Here is a 16,509-nt window from a genome sequence, read left to right on the forward strand (position 1 = left end):
TCAGAATTGGTTCTTTCTTTTGGCAGTCAATAACTCCATTTGTCATGCACTTTGATTTTTGAAACTTTGCAGACTTTTTTACATTCACAAACAGCTATATAACACACTACATGAAAGGTAATATTTGAAAAAACATAATAGGTGCTCTAAAAAACTTCTGATCTGAAGGCTTATGCTTAAATGTTTGAAATTTGTTTTGTAGACAAAAATATAGTTGTGCCACCATATTAATTTATTTCATTATGAAACTAAAATTGAATACAAATAATTAAAAAAAAGATTTTGAAATTGATGACTTGGACCAAATAATAAAGAAAAACAGCCAATAAGTGCCCAATATAGATGGGAACTCCTTCAATACTGTTTAAAAAGCATCCCAGGGTGATACCTCAAGAAGTAAGTTGAGAAAATGACAAGAGTACATGTCAGCAAAATCTAGGCAAAGGGTGACTACTTTGAAGATGCTAAAATATAACACAGTTTTGATTTATTTTGGATTTTGTTTAGTCACAACATAATTCCCATAGTTCCATTTATGTTATTCCATAGTTTTGATGATGTTACTATTATTCTAAATGTAAAAAAACAAAAAAAAACAAACAAAAATAAAACAAAAAAATTTATATTAAAGAATGAGTAAGTGTTTCAAAACTTTTGACCGGTAGTGTGTGTGTGTCTGTATATATATATATATATATATATATATATATATATATATATATATATATATATATATAACAAAAAAAACATCAGCTCTAGGTACAATAATCATGTAAGAGGTGATCTTTAAAGGGATAGTTCACCCAAAAATGTTGATCCAAACTTTTATGACTTTCTTTCTTGAGTGGAACACTAAAGGAGATGCAAGGCAGAATGTTAGCCATAGTAACCATTCACTTCATTTAATCTTTTTGTCATACAGTGAAAGTGAATGGTGACTGAGACTAAACATTCTGCCAACCATACATTGGAACAACATGAGGGTGAGCAAATTAAAACATTTTTGGGTGAAATATCACTTAAAAAAACAGTGCATAATTACAATGAGATAAATAATAAACACTCAGATAAGTTGATGAGGGAGAGATTAGAACTAGTTCAGGCATGTGAGGGGTTGAGTGGTATTGTAATGCCAGCATGGTGATCTGCAGTGCTTGAGACTCGGAGTAAAAGGGCTCAGCCACACAAGAGCATGCGTGAGCGGCAGAGCTGGCAACGGGCCCGCCGCTAAATTGCGTGTGCCGGATGGGCCGCAGCAGAAGGCACAATTACACCAAATCCCCTCTTAATTAGCGGTTCTCTGAGCATGCTAACTCACCATGCTGGAGCAGGAGGTATGGCATGCTTGGAAAGGCAACCATACTACAAGGCAAGAGAGTGGTGTTAGGGTCACATGACAGGGTCATTCTTTGGCCAAAAGCTCCAATAAATGTAGGCTACAGTCAGTATCAGAGCTATTTTGAGCTGAGCTAGTATCCCATTCCTCCTTTTAAATTCTATTGGCACTCTAGAACAGACAATCACTGGAATGGAGCCTCAATAGATCCCCTTAAAGCTAGGGAGTGTTATTAAGTTTTCCTTGTTGGCGGCTGCAGGGCGATGTAAAGTGGCACCTTGGCCTGGTGAGTAATGATGTGTGCCAGGGCTCAGGCAGGAGGGATGACAGCATGAGAGGCCTCGTTGGCAGCCACTGGTGCAGCCATAGGCCCATTCATCATTTCCTTAAACCAATCCACCAATGCCGCACGGCCATTCCTCATTAATTATGCTAATCATCATAGCATTACGTTTGCCATGACAAGAGGCTCAGCAGGCATTGAAGCTTAGATGTGTCATTCAGGGATGAGAATATGTGCATAAGGTTAGACAGCTACAGTTTGGCCTAACAAACAGTGTGGGTACGACACTGAGCTCTAATTGATGAAATTGTACAGCGTATCATGGTTAGGAAGTAATAGGCTGATTCAGTTTAGATGTCTATCTTACACTGCTTACACATCTAGAGGAACTACAGTATAAAATGAAAGTTGAACAGGAATTCTGACACGTTTCACTTATCTTAAAGGGAAAGGTCATTCAAAAATGACAATTATGTCATCATTTAATCATGTTGTTCCCTGTATGACTTTCTTTCTTCCATGGAACACAAAATGCAGAATGTTAAGGACTGAGAATGTCATGGAGATGCAGTGAAAGTGAATGGTGACTGAGGCTGACGGTCCCTAATATACAGTCTAACATATTGTGTCATACGGGTCTGGACCAACACAATGGTGATTAAATGATGACAGAATTGTCCCTTTAAGATTTAACAATATTTAATACAGGGCTTATATACATGTCCCGCACCTCCCAAAAAGTGGGTCTTTCAATTGTTGAACATTTAATTATTACATATGGCATTCCCCCAAACCTGAATATGTGGTTACATTCTTGATATAATGTATACTATGTATTAAATAATAATGGAAAATAAAAGTCTAAATACACAGACCCATGACAATGACATTGAAGAATAAAAGGATGGTCATTAAGGATGTCACAAAATATCGCTATATTGATTATTGATCGGCACGCTATTTTATCGATATATTTTTGAGGCATCGATACATTAAAATTAGCTGACATTTAAATTAGAAGCCTAATTTGTGTGCTTTCCGATCACTCAGTTGGCCTTTTGTTTAACAGTCTGGCGTAATAGCACTGGGAGACCACAAGGGGTTGATATAACATTTACTGAAGCAGGTCGCAAGGCACAGGTGTCGCAAGGCACAGGTATCACCGGTATTTTGGAGCTCCTTGGGTATCACAACACAGAGAACAAGCTGATGTGGCGCAGCAGATGACAGTCCAAAGTTACAAAGGTTTTTGTGCTTCTTCAAGAATTAACAAAGTGACAATGACGAGTTTATAGGTTAGTGTATGAAACTGGTGTAACTGCGCAAACTGAACGATTAGAAATGTTAACATTTATTATGCAATTTCTCTGTATGTAGTCTTGAATAGGTCTTTCATTCAAGCTGTCAAACCACAAAAAGACATATTTGTAACTGAAAATAGTTCATGGAAAACTATGCAGTTGTGCTCCGTGGCACTGCAGAATTTTGACGCTGAGTGTTGCCGGTGTCTGTGCGTACCTTCACAGAGAATAATTGTTTCTAATTTTTAGAACACGCCATGCCGTCCGCCAGATGTATCTGGTGTGTGACCCACTTTAATTCTGCTGCTCACGCTTTACCAAAGTTGTGTTTTGAAATATGTTAGAAAAGACAAAGAATCTTGTGCAATGAGCAGCCCTATTCATTGCTGAAAAAATCCCTATATACAATATATCGATAATCATTTGGAAAATCTTGCAATTATCGATGAGTGAAAAAGCATCGATCCAAAGCCTAATGGTCATGAATTATGACAATACCTGCTACATAATGTTGACTATAAAAACAATTTATTTTGAGAGCATGGGTCTAGGACTTTGGCCATTGTTTAAGAAAATAAAGTATTTATACAGCTGTACAACAGTCTTATATTATACTTTGAAACAAAGCAGGCAGCCTTTGGGCGGCCCACTTACCCCTTATCAGAAATTGCTCCATTCCCCGGAATCTCATTGTGAGTTAAATCGCACTATGTATTAGGGGCTCGTTAATAACCAACTTAACCCACTTAGTCCACAGACCCATTAAAAGATCTTTAAGAGCATATTTGATCATAAATCTCCTTAACCTATATTTAATGGTTGGATTTCGAGGGAAATATTTTTATCAAGTTCTAATTAGATGTGTGATAACAAAGACTGCTGAACATGAGGGCAATGGGAAGGCTAGACAGGCCCATCTATTGAGGGCGGCCATTTTTGATAGGCCGGAGAATAATGAGGGAACAGATCTTATTCTGGGCTGGTAGATGGACGGCTGAAGAATGATACCCCAGACTGTGATTAGGCCCACAGGCACATGGCTCTCATTAGTCTTAGGATTGATTCAAATCTCCAAGAAACTTATGGAGCACATTTATATTCGTAGCATGAGTAGAAACAAAGGAAACAGCCAAATTATTATTTTATTTTTATTTTGTTTCCATAGGTAATGGCAAAAAAGACTGGGCTTGCATACATATTTTATGTTATCTCTGCTGATAAACATCCCTTACGAGTATGGTCACAGGACTGTAGATGAATAAACACTCTGCCTAAGACAACAGAATGCTCTAGTAATGACAAAAGACATCCTTGTAGTAAGATTCTGGGTAAAGATATACAAGGTAATGTGCGTAATTTTTTATTTATTTTTTTCTCTTTAAATACTTCCCATCTTAATATCAAGAGACAGCTACAAGTAAGCCATTTGTACATTGATTTACTTGAAAACTATAAACAGAGACCCCGTTTCCACCAGGTATTACGATGCGTCTCGTGATCCGATCACATGTGGTCAGGTGAGACCTTGGTCACTTAAATGCATCTCCTGTGACCACTTGTGTTCGGATTTGGAGTGGAGGTACTGTTTCATGATGACATACATCAATCACTACATCAGTGTGTTACTGCATGATAAATAAAGCGCAACTAAGTCAGAAAAGACAAAGAAAGCACAAAAAAAAACGGTGCGCTGTTTTTCCAAGATGAACTTGAAATGTTATCTAAGCACAAATGCAACATGTCAAGCAGAATTATCCATTATTTTAGTTGATTACTTGTATTAAAGGAGCTTCAGGTGTTCGTGCTTGTCATCTATGTTGATATGAGACAGACTAAAGAAGGTCCATGAAGCTCTCGTGATTGTGTATGTATCTGCTTTTTAAATTTTTCAGATCGGATGGTTATTTCCTTTTAAAGTCGCTTGAAACCGGCAAAGTTTAAACTCTTGTTATAGCAGAGCAGTTGATTGACAGGTAAGGGGTGGCACTTCACTACTGCCGGGATGCATACAGGACAGATTAGCTATTACACCTCAAATGCGATGTGGACACATGCATTTTTGACCACATTAGTATGTGGTTTCTGTGATCCAATCACAAAATGTTTTAGACCCCATTTAGACCTATATTTAGGCCTGACCACATGTGATTGGATCACCCGAAACGCTTCTTAATACCAGGTGGAAACGGGGTCAGTGTGGCTCTGTGGCACTATAAAAACACTGCTCTGTTTGTTTGAGCATCCCGACAAGCCTGACACAGTAACATTATCTCAACCAATAGCATGAGTCTGGAGCGGGTCTATCTGTTTGATCTAATTGGATTATATTTAGCAATCATAATACAAGGTATGTAGGGCACCATTAAGGAATTTTAAATGAATAAGAGTATCTAGCAAATCAAATTACCTGTCCTACTGAATGGGAGAGGTCAAGAAACATCATCTAGGTAAAATAATCTGTAATAATCATATAAGAGATGCTGTTTCTAAATATATTTTGTCATATGAGGTGACTTATCTGTTTGTCCAACCAATGGAAGACAAACTGAAAATCCTGTTTGAAAATGGTAATTTTGGTTCCACTAGTGGTGCTGAAATAACACTTAATCTTTAAACCAGATTCATTCAGAGGCAAAAGTTTGGATCCAACATTAGAGATGGGTTTAGTGATATTTGCTATCTCAGACATGCACGCAAGCCAAGCAGGTTGTAAACCCCCTCTGCATGCTCTCCAGGCTCCCTCTATGTAGGCCTTGGGAATAAATCATTAATGGTTTTTTTGGAAAAGAAGCTGTATGCAGTCTTTCATGCCCTGTCACCAACACGAAGTCCTTGGCTCCCTTTCAAAACGGTTTTATTGCCCTGAAATTGCATGGCTTAAATCGTGTACCCATCGAAAGTAAAACACAGCTGTAAATCTGTTCTATGTCTATTCCTCCGCCTAGCCCCCCACCACCACCCATCAAATATCCATACACAATTCATTTAGGGCAATTTAGCTGATGCTAAACAGAATCAAGGTGAACTTTCATGGGCCCTCGGCTACGAGAGGAGAGGAGGACTAGAAAAATGGTGGCCTAGCTTTGTGGGGTTTTAATCAACTAGCTGTTCAAGGCTAGCCATCCAGCCATGGAGCAGTCACACTTAGCAGATGAGTTTTTGTGTCGCTAGCCTGAGCGTGCATTCTCTAATCCTTCAGCCTAAAGTGTTTTGGTATTGTAAAATATGGCCACACGGGTGAAGAGAGCTGCTGGGCTACACAAGATTAGAGTCACGATTAAAAGCCTATGGGATTCTCCTCGACTGCCAAGCGCTATCTGTGGAGCGCTAGTCACGGAGCATTCTGCACCCAGAGATAAGATGGAACTTTTGTTTGAAACCTGATGAGAGGCTTCTAATGAAAGTGCTAGCCAAAAAAATAATCTTTTTTTCTCAGTGTTAGTCAATCAAAAAACAGTGTGGTCGGGGATGGTAAAAAAAAGGGAGGGAAAAAGAGAAGTCATTTGGCATAATCAGTGAGCACCATCTGGAACAATTAACGAAATTCCACAGAACTCGGAGTATCAGTCATATTGGCTTATTAAAGATCCTGAATTAAAGGAGTAATAAATCCGTGGAAAAATGAAGCATACCCCAGCCTGTCATCACTATTTTAACTTCAAATACGCAAATTCGATAAGGCTGAAAAGAAGAGATTAATAAATGCAAATTAAGTCAAGCATTTTAAAAGCCCCCCAACAACTGTCTCCGATTTTTTTTTTCAGTCACTTATTACGAGCCTTTATGTTTTATTCATACACCAGCTCACCTGTCATTTCATAAGCTTTAATATTATGGGGGTATTATTACAGTGTGCAAAGCGGCGCTTTAATTGGAAAGCTCTGTTGCATTTTCCAATTATTTGGAGCAAATTAAAAGCAGATGCACATGGTTTAATAAGGGGACTAATATCAGTTCCGGAAATCAAAAATCATTGTCATTCTTGCTGTTATTTTGCAAACTAGAGGTACTGTAACTCTCTCTCTCTCTCTCTCTCTCTCTCTCTCTCTCTCTCTCTCTCTTTCTCTCTCAATCTCAGGATGAACCACCTCTTAATTGAACTTTTAATGGATTGAGGAATAACTGAGCGCCATATTAAGTTGGACCAAAGGCAATGTCAGCCTTTTTTTATTAATATGATAGATATGATAATGTATAAAGTTATTTAGGTATATTGAATATATGTGAATATGATATTATGAATATCTAACCTGTTCCTTATTGACACGGATGAAAATTAAAATGACAAGTGTCAAAAACCAAACTCCTAACCACATATAATACCTGCATAGATGTTTTATAAATACAAAGTTGCTCTCTTACAACATTTGAAGAATTATAGCTCATATTATGACCACATGTGAGATGCTTTTAGATTAAAAATTTTTGACAGGATATGTATGATTCCAAACATATTTCAGATTTTTATTTATTTATTTATTTTTTATTAGTGAATAAAATTAAAACTCCCAAAAAAGAATTCATTCAAATCCATCACCTCACAGATGTTGCAAATGGACTCTTTTTTTCACACCAATTCCTTCACTAATTAGGAAATATTTCCTGCAACTCATCATGCTAAATTAAATATAAATGACACCAAAAATCTGCTAAACTCCAAAGAAACAAAGTAGAGGGTTGAGCAGTCTAGAAAGAGTCATCTTGCGAAAATGAGCGAAGACTGTCAAGTGAATGAAGGTTGCCAAATCAATGTGAATTAGTTTTTAATACTCTAGTAATAAATGTCAAAGCACCTCAAATCCACACATAATGTGGCTGATGATGACAGATTCCCTGACATGTTGAGCCTCCCACACTGGGCTAGACTTTAATGTGCCGGGCCCTTTTTTTCTTGCATGTGTGTGTTTTTTTGGGAAGTGACGAAAGGTTTAATCAAGAAAGCAGGTAATTCATCAATCCTGAAGGAGCAAGAGCTCCAAGCCTGACAGAGCGCACATGGTTTTAGCCCAGCTCGAACCTGGCCAGCTGTCAACACACCCACATAGATATACCGTATGCACATATGGATGCACAACGAACCCCCTAACGATTAAGGCAAATCCAGCTGTCTGTTTGAAACCCCACACTTGGTCTTTAGGTCATAACTCAATTAATGGAGAACTTTAAACAAGATTATCTTGAGTCGGACAGCATAAAGCTCATAATTAAATTCCAAAAGTTATCATTTACCATAGTAATATATATTTATATATGTACATAAGATATTCTATATATTTCCAGAGCTTTGGCCAAGCTGTTAATAGACACGTTGAGCCTTGGTGCTCATGTGGAAGACACTGGTTTGATCCCGGCCTGCATCATGTCCAAATCCCTTCCCAAAAATATTCTGCTCCGTGACTACAAAAACTCATTTTATTAAATTAAACAGTACACCGAAAAACATTGGAGTGAGGTTTACTTAAAAAAAAAAAACAAGGAAACATTTTCGATGCAGAAATTGCTAGTTAATTTAACAGACCATATTCTCAAGTAAAGTCTACACACAATTCTTAGTGGCTTTAATTATAACTTCTCAAGGAGAGTTTACTGCAATACTCTGTTTCATGTCAATTTAATTCACTTTTTGTTTGTACATATTACATGAGCAATGCAGCACTGAATTAAACCATGCTTTTAAAAGTGTACTGGCATTTCAATGCTTTTATTTTTTGCGTACTTAATCATGTAACACATGATACACAGAAGCCTTTCACAGTGAAGCTTAACGCATGCTTTGTAGTCTATGAGACAACATCAACGTGGTTTAATGGTGATAGAAAAACAAGATCCAGAGTGGCGGTCGCAGACCTCAAAACCAGGTGCATAAAACATGATAACGGTAACAATCAACAGATTTTGGGGTGGGGTGGGGTGGTGGTGGGGGGTGTACATTTTAGTAGATAATGAACTTCAGACTTCACAAAACAAGAAGTTACCAAACGTAACAACAAAATCAACAATGGTGTAAATCAACTTGCAAACAGTGAAACTATGCAAGCTCATTAATTATTCAAGCCCATGTATGCTGGGAATACCAGTTTAAAAAGGTTAAGTAAAATGTACTTATTTTATTTACCTGTAAAATGTACTCAAATTAGCAAATAAATGTATTTTTTTCTCCTTTAGAATTCATACATGATGACGCATTGTAAAGATAACAAATAATTATAAATAATATTTACTAAGCTAGAGCATTAATTTGTACGGGTTTCAATTGAGTACAAATGTAAAATTTACACATTTAAACACAAAATAATTTAACAAACACAAAATATTTTTTTCAGAGTACTTGTATATATCTATATATATACAGTATATATAAATATAAACCTTATTAAAGCCAGGTAAAATTACTTTAGAAGCAAACTTGTGTGAGAATATAAGTCAAGTTTTTATATACAGTATCTTGATTAAAGTATTAAATTCATTTTTTCTTACCTCATTGTCATTGTTGTTGTTGTTTTCACGTTTTAAGCATAAACCTCACTAAGTTGTGTTAGACAATTTGCCAATAGGGTAAAAAGATAATTTAGATAATTTACTTGTTTTAATATATTTAAAAAGACAATACAGTAGTTTTTACAATAAAATGTTGTAAAAATGTAATTTTTTTTAGATGTAAAAGTATGATTTTCCTGTATAATTAATGGTAAAAATGTACATTATGTTTAACAAGAGAGTACATTTACTTTTTACATTAAATTATTGTTAAAATTACAGCAAAAACAATAATTGAGTGATTACTGCAAGTGGTAATATATGTGCAAGGTAGGGGTATGTACAGTTATTGAATTCTAAACTATCTACTATCTTGATCAATAAAAAGGTGGAACATAATAAAAATACATTACACTACACTACATGATACACACTGTATCTAGACCACATACTGCTCTGCCACCAATCTAACCTGCGAACATAGTTACTGACGGTTACATAGACATTGCTAAAGGAGGATCAATAGAACACACTACTTGTGGTGACAGAGTGATGATTGGTGGCAGAGCATGTGTCTGCCTGTCAGTCAAACAACATTACCATGGCAACAGAGAAGCAAGATGCCATCAGCCATCCGGCTAACAGAACCTTTCTTTTTGGCCTCATGTGAGGACAAGTCAATCTACTGTCACTTTAACCAAGTCAAAGGCAGGTAACAGAATTTAATGTGCCAGTCACTTATTTTAACCACTAAAACTTTGATATGATCAAGTGCACCTGCCTGTAATTACACAATTAATCAAAAAATCTTCCTATGACTGACTTATGTCTTGACAGCTCTGTTAAAACTAAATAACGAATGCATGAAAATATAAAAAAATGAACACTCAAGTTGAAGTATTAATTTACCATTTTTTCTAAGAGATATGGTTAATTCTCTCAGTACTTAAAATGTCAGTTAATGAACAAAGAGCATTAAAGATGTACACCAGTAAAGCTACACTTTTTTCCTCTAGATGCCACAGATAAGCTCATCTTCACCACATGGTGTCTCTCTCCAGCCAGAAAAAAAAAAACAAAAAAAAAAAACACAATCGTGCTTCTATGCTACTAGTTACATTCTGGATCTGAAAGATGGGTGGAGGTGGCCACTGGGATTTCATGAAGCACATATAGGGGAGACCAGGGCCAGTTGTCACAAGGGCTGTATCTGGGTAACTATAAGGGTTTTGAAACACCCTATTAAATTATAATAAATCTGTGAACTCCATCCCCCAAACTAAGACTCAAGTAACATCATATTTTTGTAAAAGCTCTTGGGTAAACAAGTGAACACAATAAAACTGTACTAGTATACATTCAGGCAAAGGCCAACAATTTAATAAAGGTAGATTTTGTCAGAAAGATTTAACTATTTAGTCAGGACAAGGACAATTTGTATAAATGTCAGGTCGGGGAAAGTTGTCACATTTTGGGGTGGCTATTTGACATGCATTTGATTTATTCATTACAATATTTATTGGCCAAAACAATGGTTTGATATTTGTGTACATTGCTTTTGCTCTTTGATGAACTGTTTTGTGTTTAATGATTGTGTACATTTTGCTGAAAAGCCTATGATAGGCTGATTAATGTTAAGTTCCACTGTGATCTTATCCCATATAGTGTGGCAACATGCCCCGATATTGGGTCAACGTGTGTTTAACTATTTAACTTTTTTTAAATTTTTTCTGGGCAATAATAATGGAAATATTCTTTAAAGTATGACTTTAAAGTATGCCCCTATACAGAAAATGACAAAAACAAATCTACCCTGAGAAATATTAACTGGAGTAAATAGTAACGACTAGCCCTGGTCTCCCCATTTTTGTACATTAAAATGTGTGTGGATAAAAAAAAAAGGAAAAAGTTGTGTGGATAAAACTGCTAGGTGTATCATCATGTATATTATTAAATATACTGTATGTAGATATAAAGACATAAAATACATGCAATGAGCAATCAAAGACAGCTAGTAAATGTTCTCTAGTGACTTCTTCTCTAGTCACTCTTTCAAATGATCATGTCTTTTTTATTTATTTTTTAATTTTTATTTTTAGTGCATGTGACATACATCATGGATCATCATCAAAGAGTAATAAAATGAGATACTGTTTGTGTATTGTAGAGGGACTGACCTGATTTGGTGTACAGGTTATAGATTTGGTGTTCATAATCTGGCCGGACGAAGCTCTTTTTAGGACTGGAGGCCACAGAATCAGGGATTTGCCTAGGAAAGATAACAACAACTGACCTAATAGATCATAGATATAAGAATAAAAAAAAAGAAATGTTCAACTGAAAAATTATTTAATGATTTCTGGAATTTCAGTGTCTAATATTTCAGTGTACAACTGTATTATGTCAGTGTCAGAAACATTTATTTTTTATAAAGAGGCAATATGTGTCCTCTAAAATTTACTGTATTAAACAGTATAACACACAGCATGCAATCCATTAACAGCCAATAGTTTATTAGAATGAATTAACTGCAGTAGTTACTATGTTGTTTAAACTAATAACTACTTTAGTATATAATATTATGGAATATCATTATATATATATATATATATATATATATATATATATATATATATATATATATATATTATACAGTTAATTCTGGTCCTCAAATCTGATTGGACGAGAGACGTTCCATGAATACTGATGGTCTCACACCATCAGCACTCCGACGCTTCACTGTATCACTCCGCTTGTGTTCGTGCCATTCTAAACTAAAGTGTAAGAGCAGTAGTGCAGATACAGTATGTTCTCTCTTTACATTTATTTTTGTGACATTACAGATTTTAGCCAATAGGTGGCAGCAAAAGACAAGTTTTGTATGTGATATGAGCCAGTTCAGGTGGCGTGCAATGAGTCAGCGTCAGTCAGTGTTTTCATTTATCAGCACTACATGATCGCTCGGATTACTACTACACTACTAAAGCTAGGAAATAAATTTAAACAGCTTTAAACTAACAAATTCATCAGTAAGGCTCATTACAGCTGAGAGGCACAACAGACTGATTAATTACACAAATGCAAGATACTTACCTCTTACCGGAGTTTCCACATTGGAGAGGACATACTGTTAAAAATGGCAGAGGAGATTGCGGTTTCCATAGTGAATGACTCTTGCACACCGGCTACTACAAAATAGGGAGGAATACCCCTGCGCGGATGGCTATTTCTCCACAGAGAAATTAGGATGCATTTGATCAAAATGACATTATCTTCAGAAAGCTGACTAACACACTACAGCATCTCAGCTTGGGAGTGGCATAGAGACAGGTGATCGCACATGCTCCATCTCTCTCTCTCTCTCTCTCTCTCTCTCTCACACACACACACATCCATCCTTGTTTCTCCAATAACTGGTTAGAAACAGCCCAAGCCATGATACTAGTTCTAAAGTGACATTTTTGAGAGGCTTGGACACATCATTTGGTTTGAACCAGCAACGGCAGATCCTGATCCGTCATGTGAGAAAGTAGTTCCATGCACAAATGCGTTTTTTTATGTCCATACTCAGTTTTTCCTCATTTTTTAATTGTATTTACTTGTTCATTGAACTGTTGTATATAAGTAATATCACACTCAAAATCATGCGATATGCCCCTAAATCAGCACTGCTATGATTACCTAAGATTCACAGCAGTGCTGTTGTATGGCCATATCGCACTCTTGCTCATATGATATTGCTTAAACATAACATAACTAAAAAAAAAAAATAAAAAAAAAGGAATTCGTTTTTTGACCCCACATTTTGGTCACTGTGGCATTTCTGCTCCAAGCCCTTGTGGCTATCTATAATTTACAGATCAGCAAAATTGTGGTGTGGGTGTGATTAGCTCTTATTCTAGCAGTGTAAAAATCTCATAAATGCTATTAAATAAATATACTACAAGTCAATGAAGATATTGATTGTGGGTCTCAATCTTTAACCACTGTGAATCTCTGACTCCATCTGATCATTAACCTCCCATTGTCTCTCTCTCCCTGTCTGTGGCTCTTAGGTGCCTGTGAGTGGTTGTCATGGAATCTGTGGTAATAAGAAGGATTTCCTAACCCAGCATGGTACAAGAAACACATACACACACACACACACACACACACACACACACACACACACACACACACACAGTCCAGACAGCAGTCCAGAAAGAATCCCAAAGCTCACAGTCACACATACACACACTGTATCACCTCAAGTAGGGTGTCTGTGGCTAGGTTATTAGTGTCACACTGCATGGACAGCTAAACTGTTGGACTTACTTTCCCATTTCCTTGGTGCATCATACCAGATCCCTATTATACCATAGGAGTGTCAGAGTATCTAATAATTTAGCAAAAACAATGCAGAAAAAAATAATAGAATAAATGAATAGTTCACCCAAAAAAATAAAATTCTGTAATTATTTACATTATTTACCCTCCAAACGACAAATTATGAAAAATCTGCACACAGCTCTATTCCATACAATGACAGTTTATAGTGACCATGTGTCTTAAGCTCCAAAAAGGGGAAAAGAATAATTGGAATATGGCACACAAGCCATTTGGACTACTTCTATGGAGTTGTATTTTTTCTTAGCTTGACAGCCTGTGGTCTGGTCTCTAAGAAGTGTTTGAAAAGAGAAAAAATTCTTCCAAATTCTCCTTTTGTGTTTAGTTTACACATAAAATAAAACTTCCAATACATTTTGTTATACATCTGCATACACAAAAGAAGCCTCTGCTGATCACAAGTCAAACTGTTTTACCATATCAAAGTTTTGGGGAAGAGCTGAAACAGCATGCGCTGCAGTTCACGGACAGTTTGAACTTGCTCTCCTCATCAATCAGGCACTGGTGAATTACACTCTCTGACTCACTCACGGGAATCAATAAATCCACTACCGCACCACCCGAGTCTCTCTGCATCAGGAGCGCTGCATAATTTTGCTTTAGACATGCTTTGAAGACCAAATGAGCATCTCCAACAGGTTACAGAATGCATCAGATGCATTAAAGTCAAGCAGAGTCATGTTTGGAAAAAGATTAGGAGCAAAGTGACACCGCCAAGGGGAGTAAGATGTCATTTAGGCGGCGGGAGAATGCAACTTTGAGAGCAAGTTAGGAAGGTAAATATGGAAAAGCTTCTGAAATGCGATATCAATGCAAAGCAGGAGATGTTGAAAATAGAGGAGGGGAAGGTTTGAAATAAATGGATGAAATGGTTGAAGTGATTGGGCTGGGAAAATGTAAACCAGGTTACTTTGGTGTAGAAATTCGCTCAACAAAAACTGAATTTTCAAAATGTCATCTATTTTTTTTTTTTATTATTATTATTTTCTCTTTCATTTTATCATTCTAGCTGTCCACCAAAGAGATTTAGGCAAGGCAAGGCAAAGCAAGTTTGGGTTGAATACACACTGTATAAAATGGTAACCTGCAATTGTTAACTTAGGAAGTTATTTCTGACTGATATAACCCTAACAATTAATTTTGGTTCAGCCTAATGTTTTCAAGTTGATTCAGCAATGTAACGTAAACATTTTGACTTTACTTTAGATGTGACCACAAGAAACACATTTTTTAGATTAACATTTTTCAGTACAGGTAAAGTGGGACAACTGGTAAAGTGGAACACTTAAGCTTAAAGGAATGTTCCGGGTTCAATACAAGTTAAGCTCAAATGACAGCATTTGTGGCATAATGTTGATTACCACAAAAATGTGTTTTGACTTGTCCCTCCTTTTCTTTAAAAAAAGCAAAAATCTGGGTTTCAGTGAGGCACTATGGAAGTGAATGTGGCCAATTTTTGGAGGGTTTAAAAAGAAATATGAAGCTTATAATTTTATAAAAGCACTTAAATTAATTCTTCTGTTAAAACTTGTGTATTATTTGAGCTGTAGTTTAAACTGTCATTTTTACAGTCATTTTAGGGCTTTAGGGTTTGTTGACATTACATCATCATGGTAACAAAGTTATAAAATTGGCTATAACTTTACACAGATAAGATTAGTTAGTGATTTTATCACACTAAAATCATTTTACATGCCTTTATGTCTTGTGGCTATACTTTTGAAACAGTGAGTATTTTAATGTTAAAAAATTGGCCCTCATTCACATCCATTATAAGTGCCTCACTGGCCAAGATTTTTGCTTTTTTTTTCAAGAAAAGCAGGGACGGATTTTTGTGGTAATCAATATTATGCCACAAATGCTGTCGATTGAGCTTAACTTGTATTGAAACCAGAACATTCCTTTAACTATCCATCAATTTGTGTATTCTTCCATTACTAAAAATCAACATTAGGTTCATCATTAAAGGGATAGTTAACCCAAAAATGAAAATGCAGCCATTGTTTACTCACCCCTGTGTTGTTATAACACCATACGACTTTCCTTTTCTTAACACAAAGGGAGAAATTGTGAAAAAAATTGTTCTCAGTGATGTCATACAATGGCAGTTTATGGTGACCTCTTCACAGAGGTGGGGGACTCGAGTTACATGACTTGACTCGAGTCTGACTTGGGTCGCAAATTTAAGGACTTGTGACTTGCTTGACTAAATGAAGAAAATGACTTGACTTTGGCTTGAGAACCAGCGACTCGAGACTTGACTTGAACTGCATGACTGGACAATGACTTGAATGTTTTTTTATTATTATTATTTTCAATAACTTATTATAAACAGTAATGAAATGTGTTTAAAAAAATATTGGGACATCAGTTAATTCATATGCAAAATTGTAAGCAGGCCAGCACCACTGATCTGCATCTGCGCAGTTAACACTGCGCTCACAACGCGCCAAAATGACAGACGATTGTCGAGTTCCCAAAATAATATCCTCTGGATATAAAAATTTCGAATTGGACCGCGTGAATAAAAAAAGATTTGCCAGATGCACAATATGCAATGCAAAAATATCCGATACAACCACCACAACCTCGAATTTCATCAGACATTTCAAAAACCACAAGGAAAGGTAAGTAAATCATTTAATTATGCAGAAAGATTAATATGTAAAATTACTGTTCAAATGTTTGAGGGTTGTCAGTAAATTAAAATGATTCACGATTAATCT

The 16,509-nt window shown here is 36.2% G+C and overlaps 1 protein-coding gene across 1 annotated transcript in view; it reads right to left on the minus strand.

Annotated features, from left to right (window-relative positions):
• LOC127415332 (multivesicular body subunit 12B-like) overlaps positions 1–16,509 on the minus strand; it is an 87,446-nt gene that overhangs the window by 24,344 nt on the left and 46,593 nt on the right. The window contains exon 7 of the mRNA XM_051654065.1: positions 11,575–11,666. Coding sequence (XP_051510025.1) covers positions 11,575–11,666 — 92 coding nt within the window. The remainder of the gene's footprint in view (positions 1–11,574; positions 11,667–16,509) is intronic.

This window comes from Myxocyprinus asiaticus, chromosome 24, assembly GCF_019703515.2.
Source record: "Myxocyprinus asiaticus isolate MX2 ecotype Aquarium Trade chromosome 24, UBuf_Myxa_2, whole genome shotgun sequence".
Taxonomy (NCBI): domain Eukaryota; kingdom Metazoa; phylum Chordata; class Actinopteri; order Cypriniformes; family Catostomidae; genus Myxocyprinus; species Myxocyprinus asiaticus.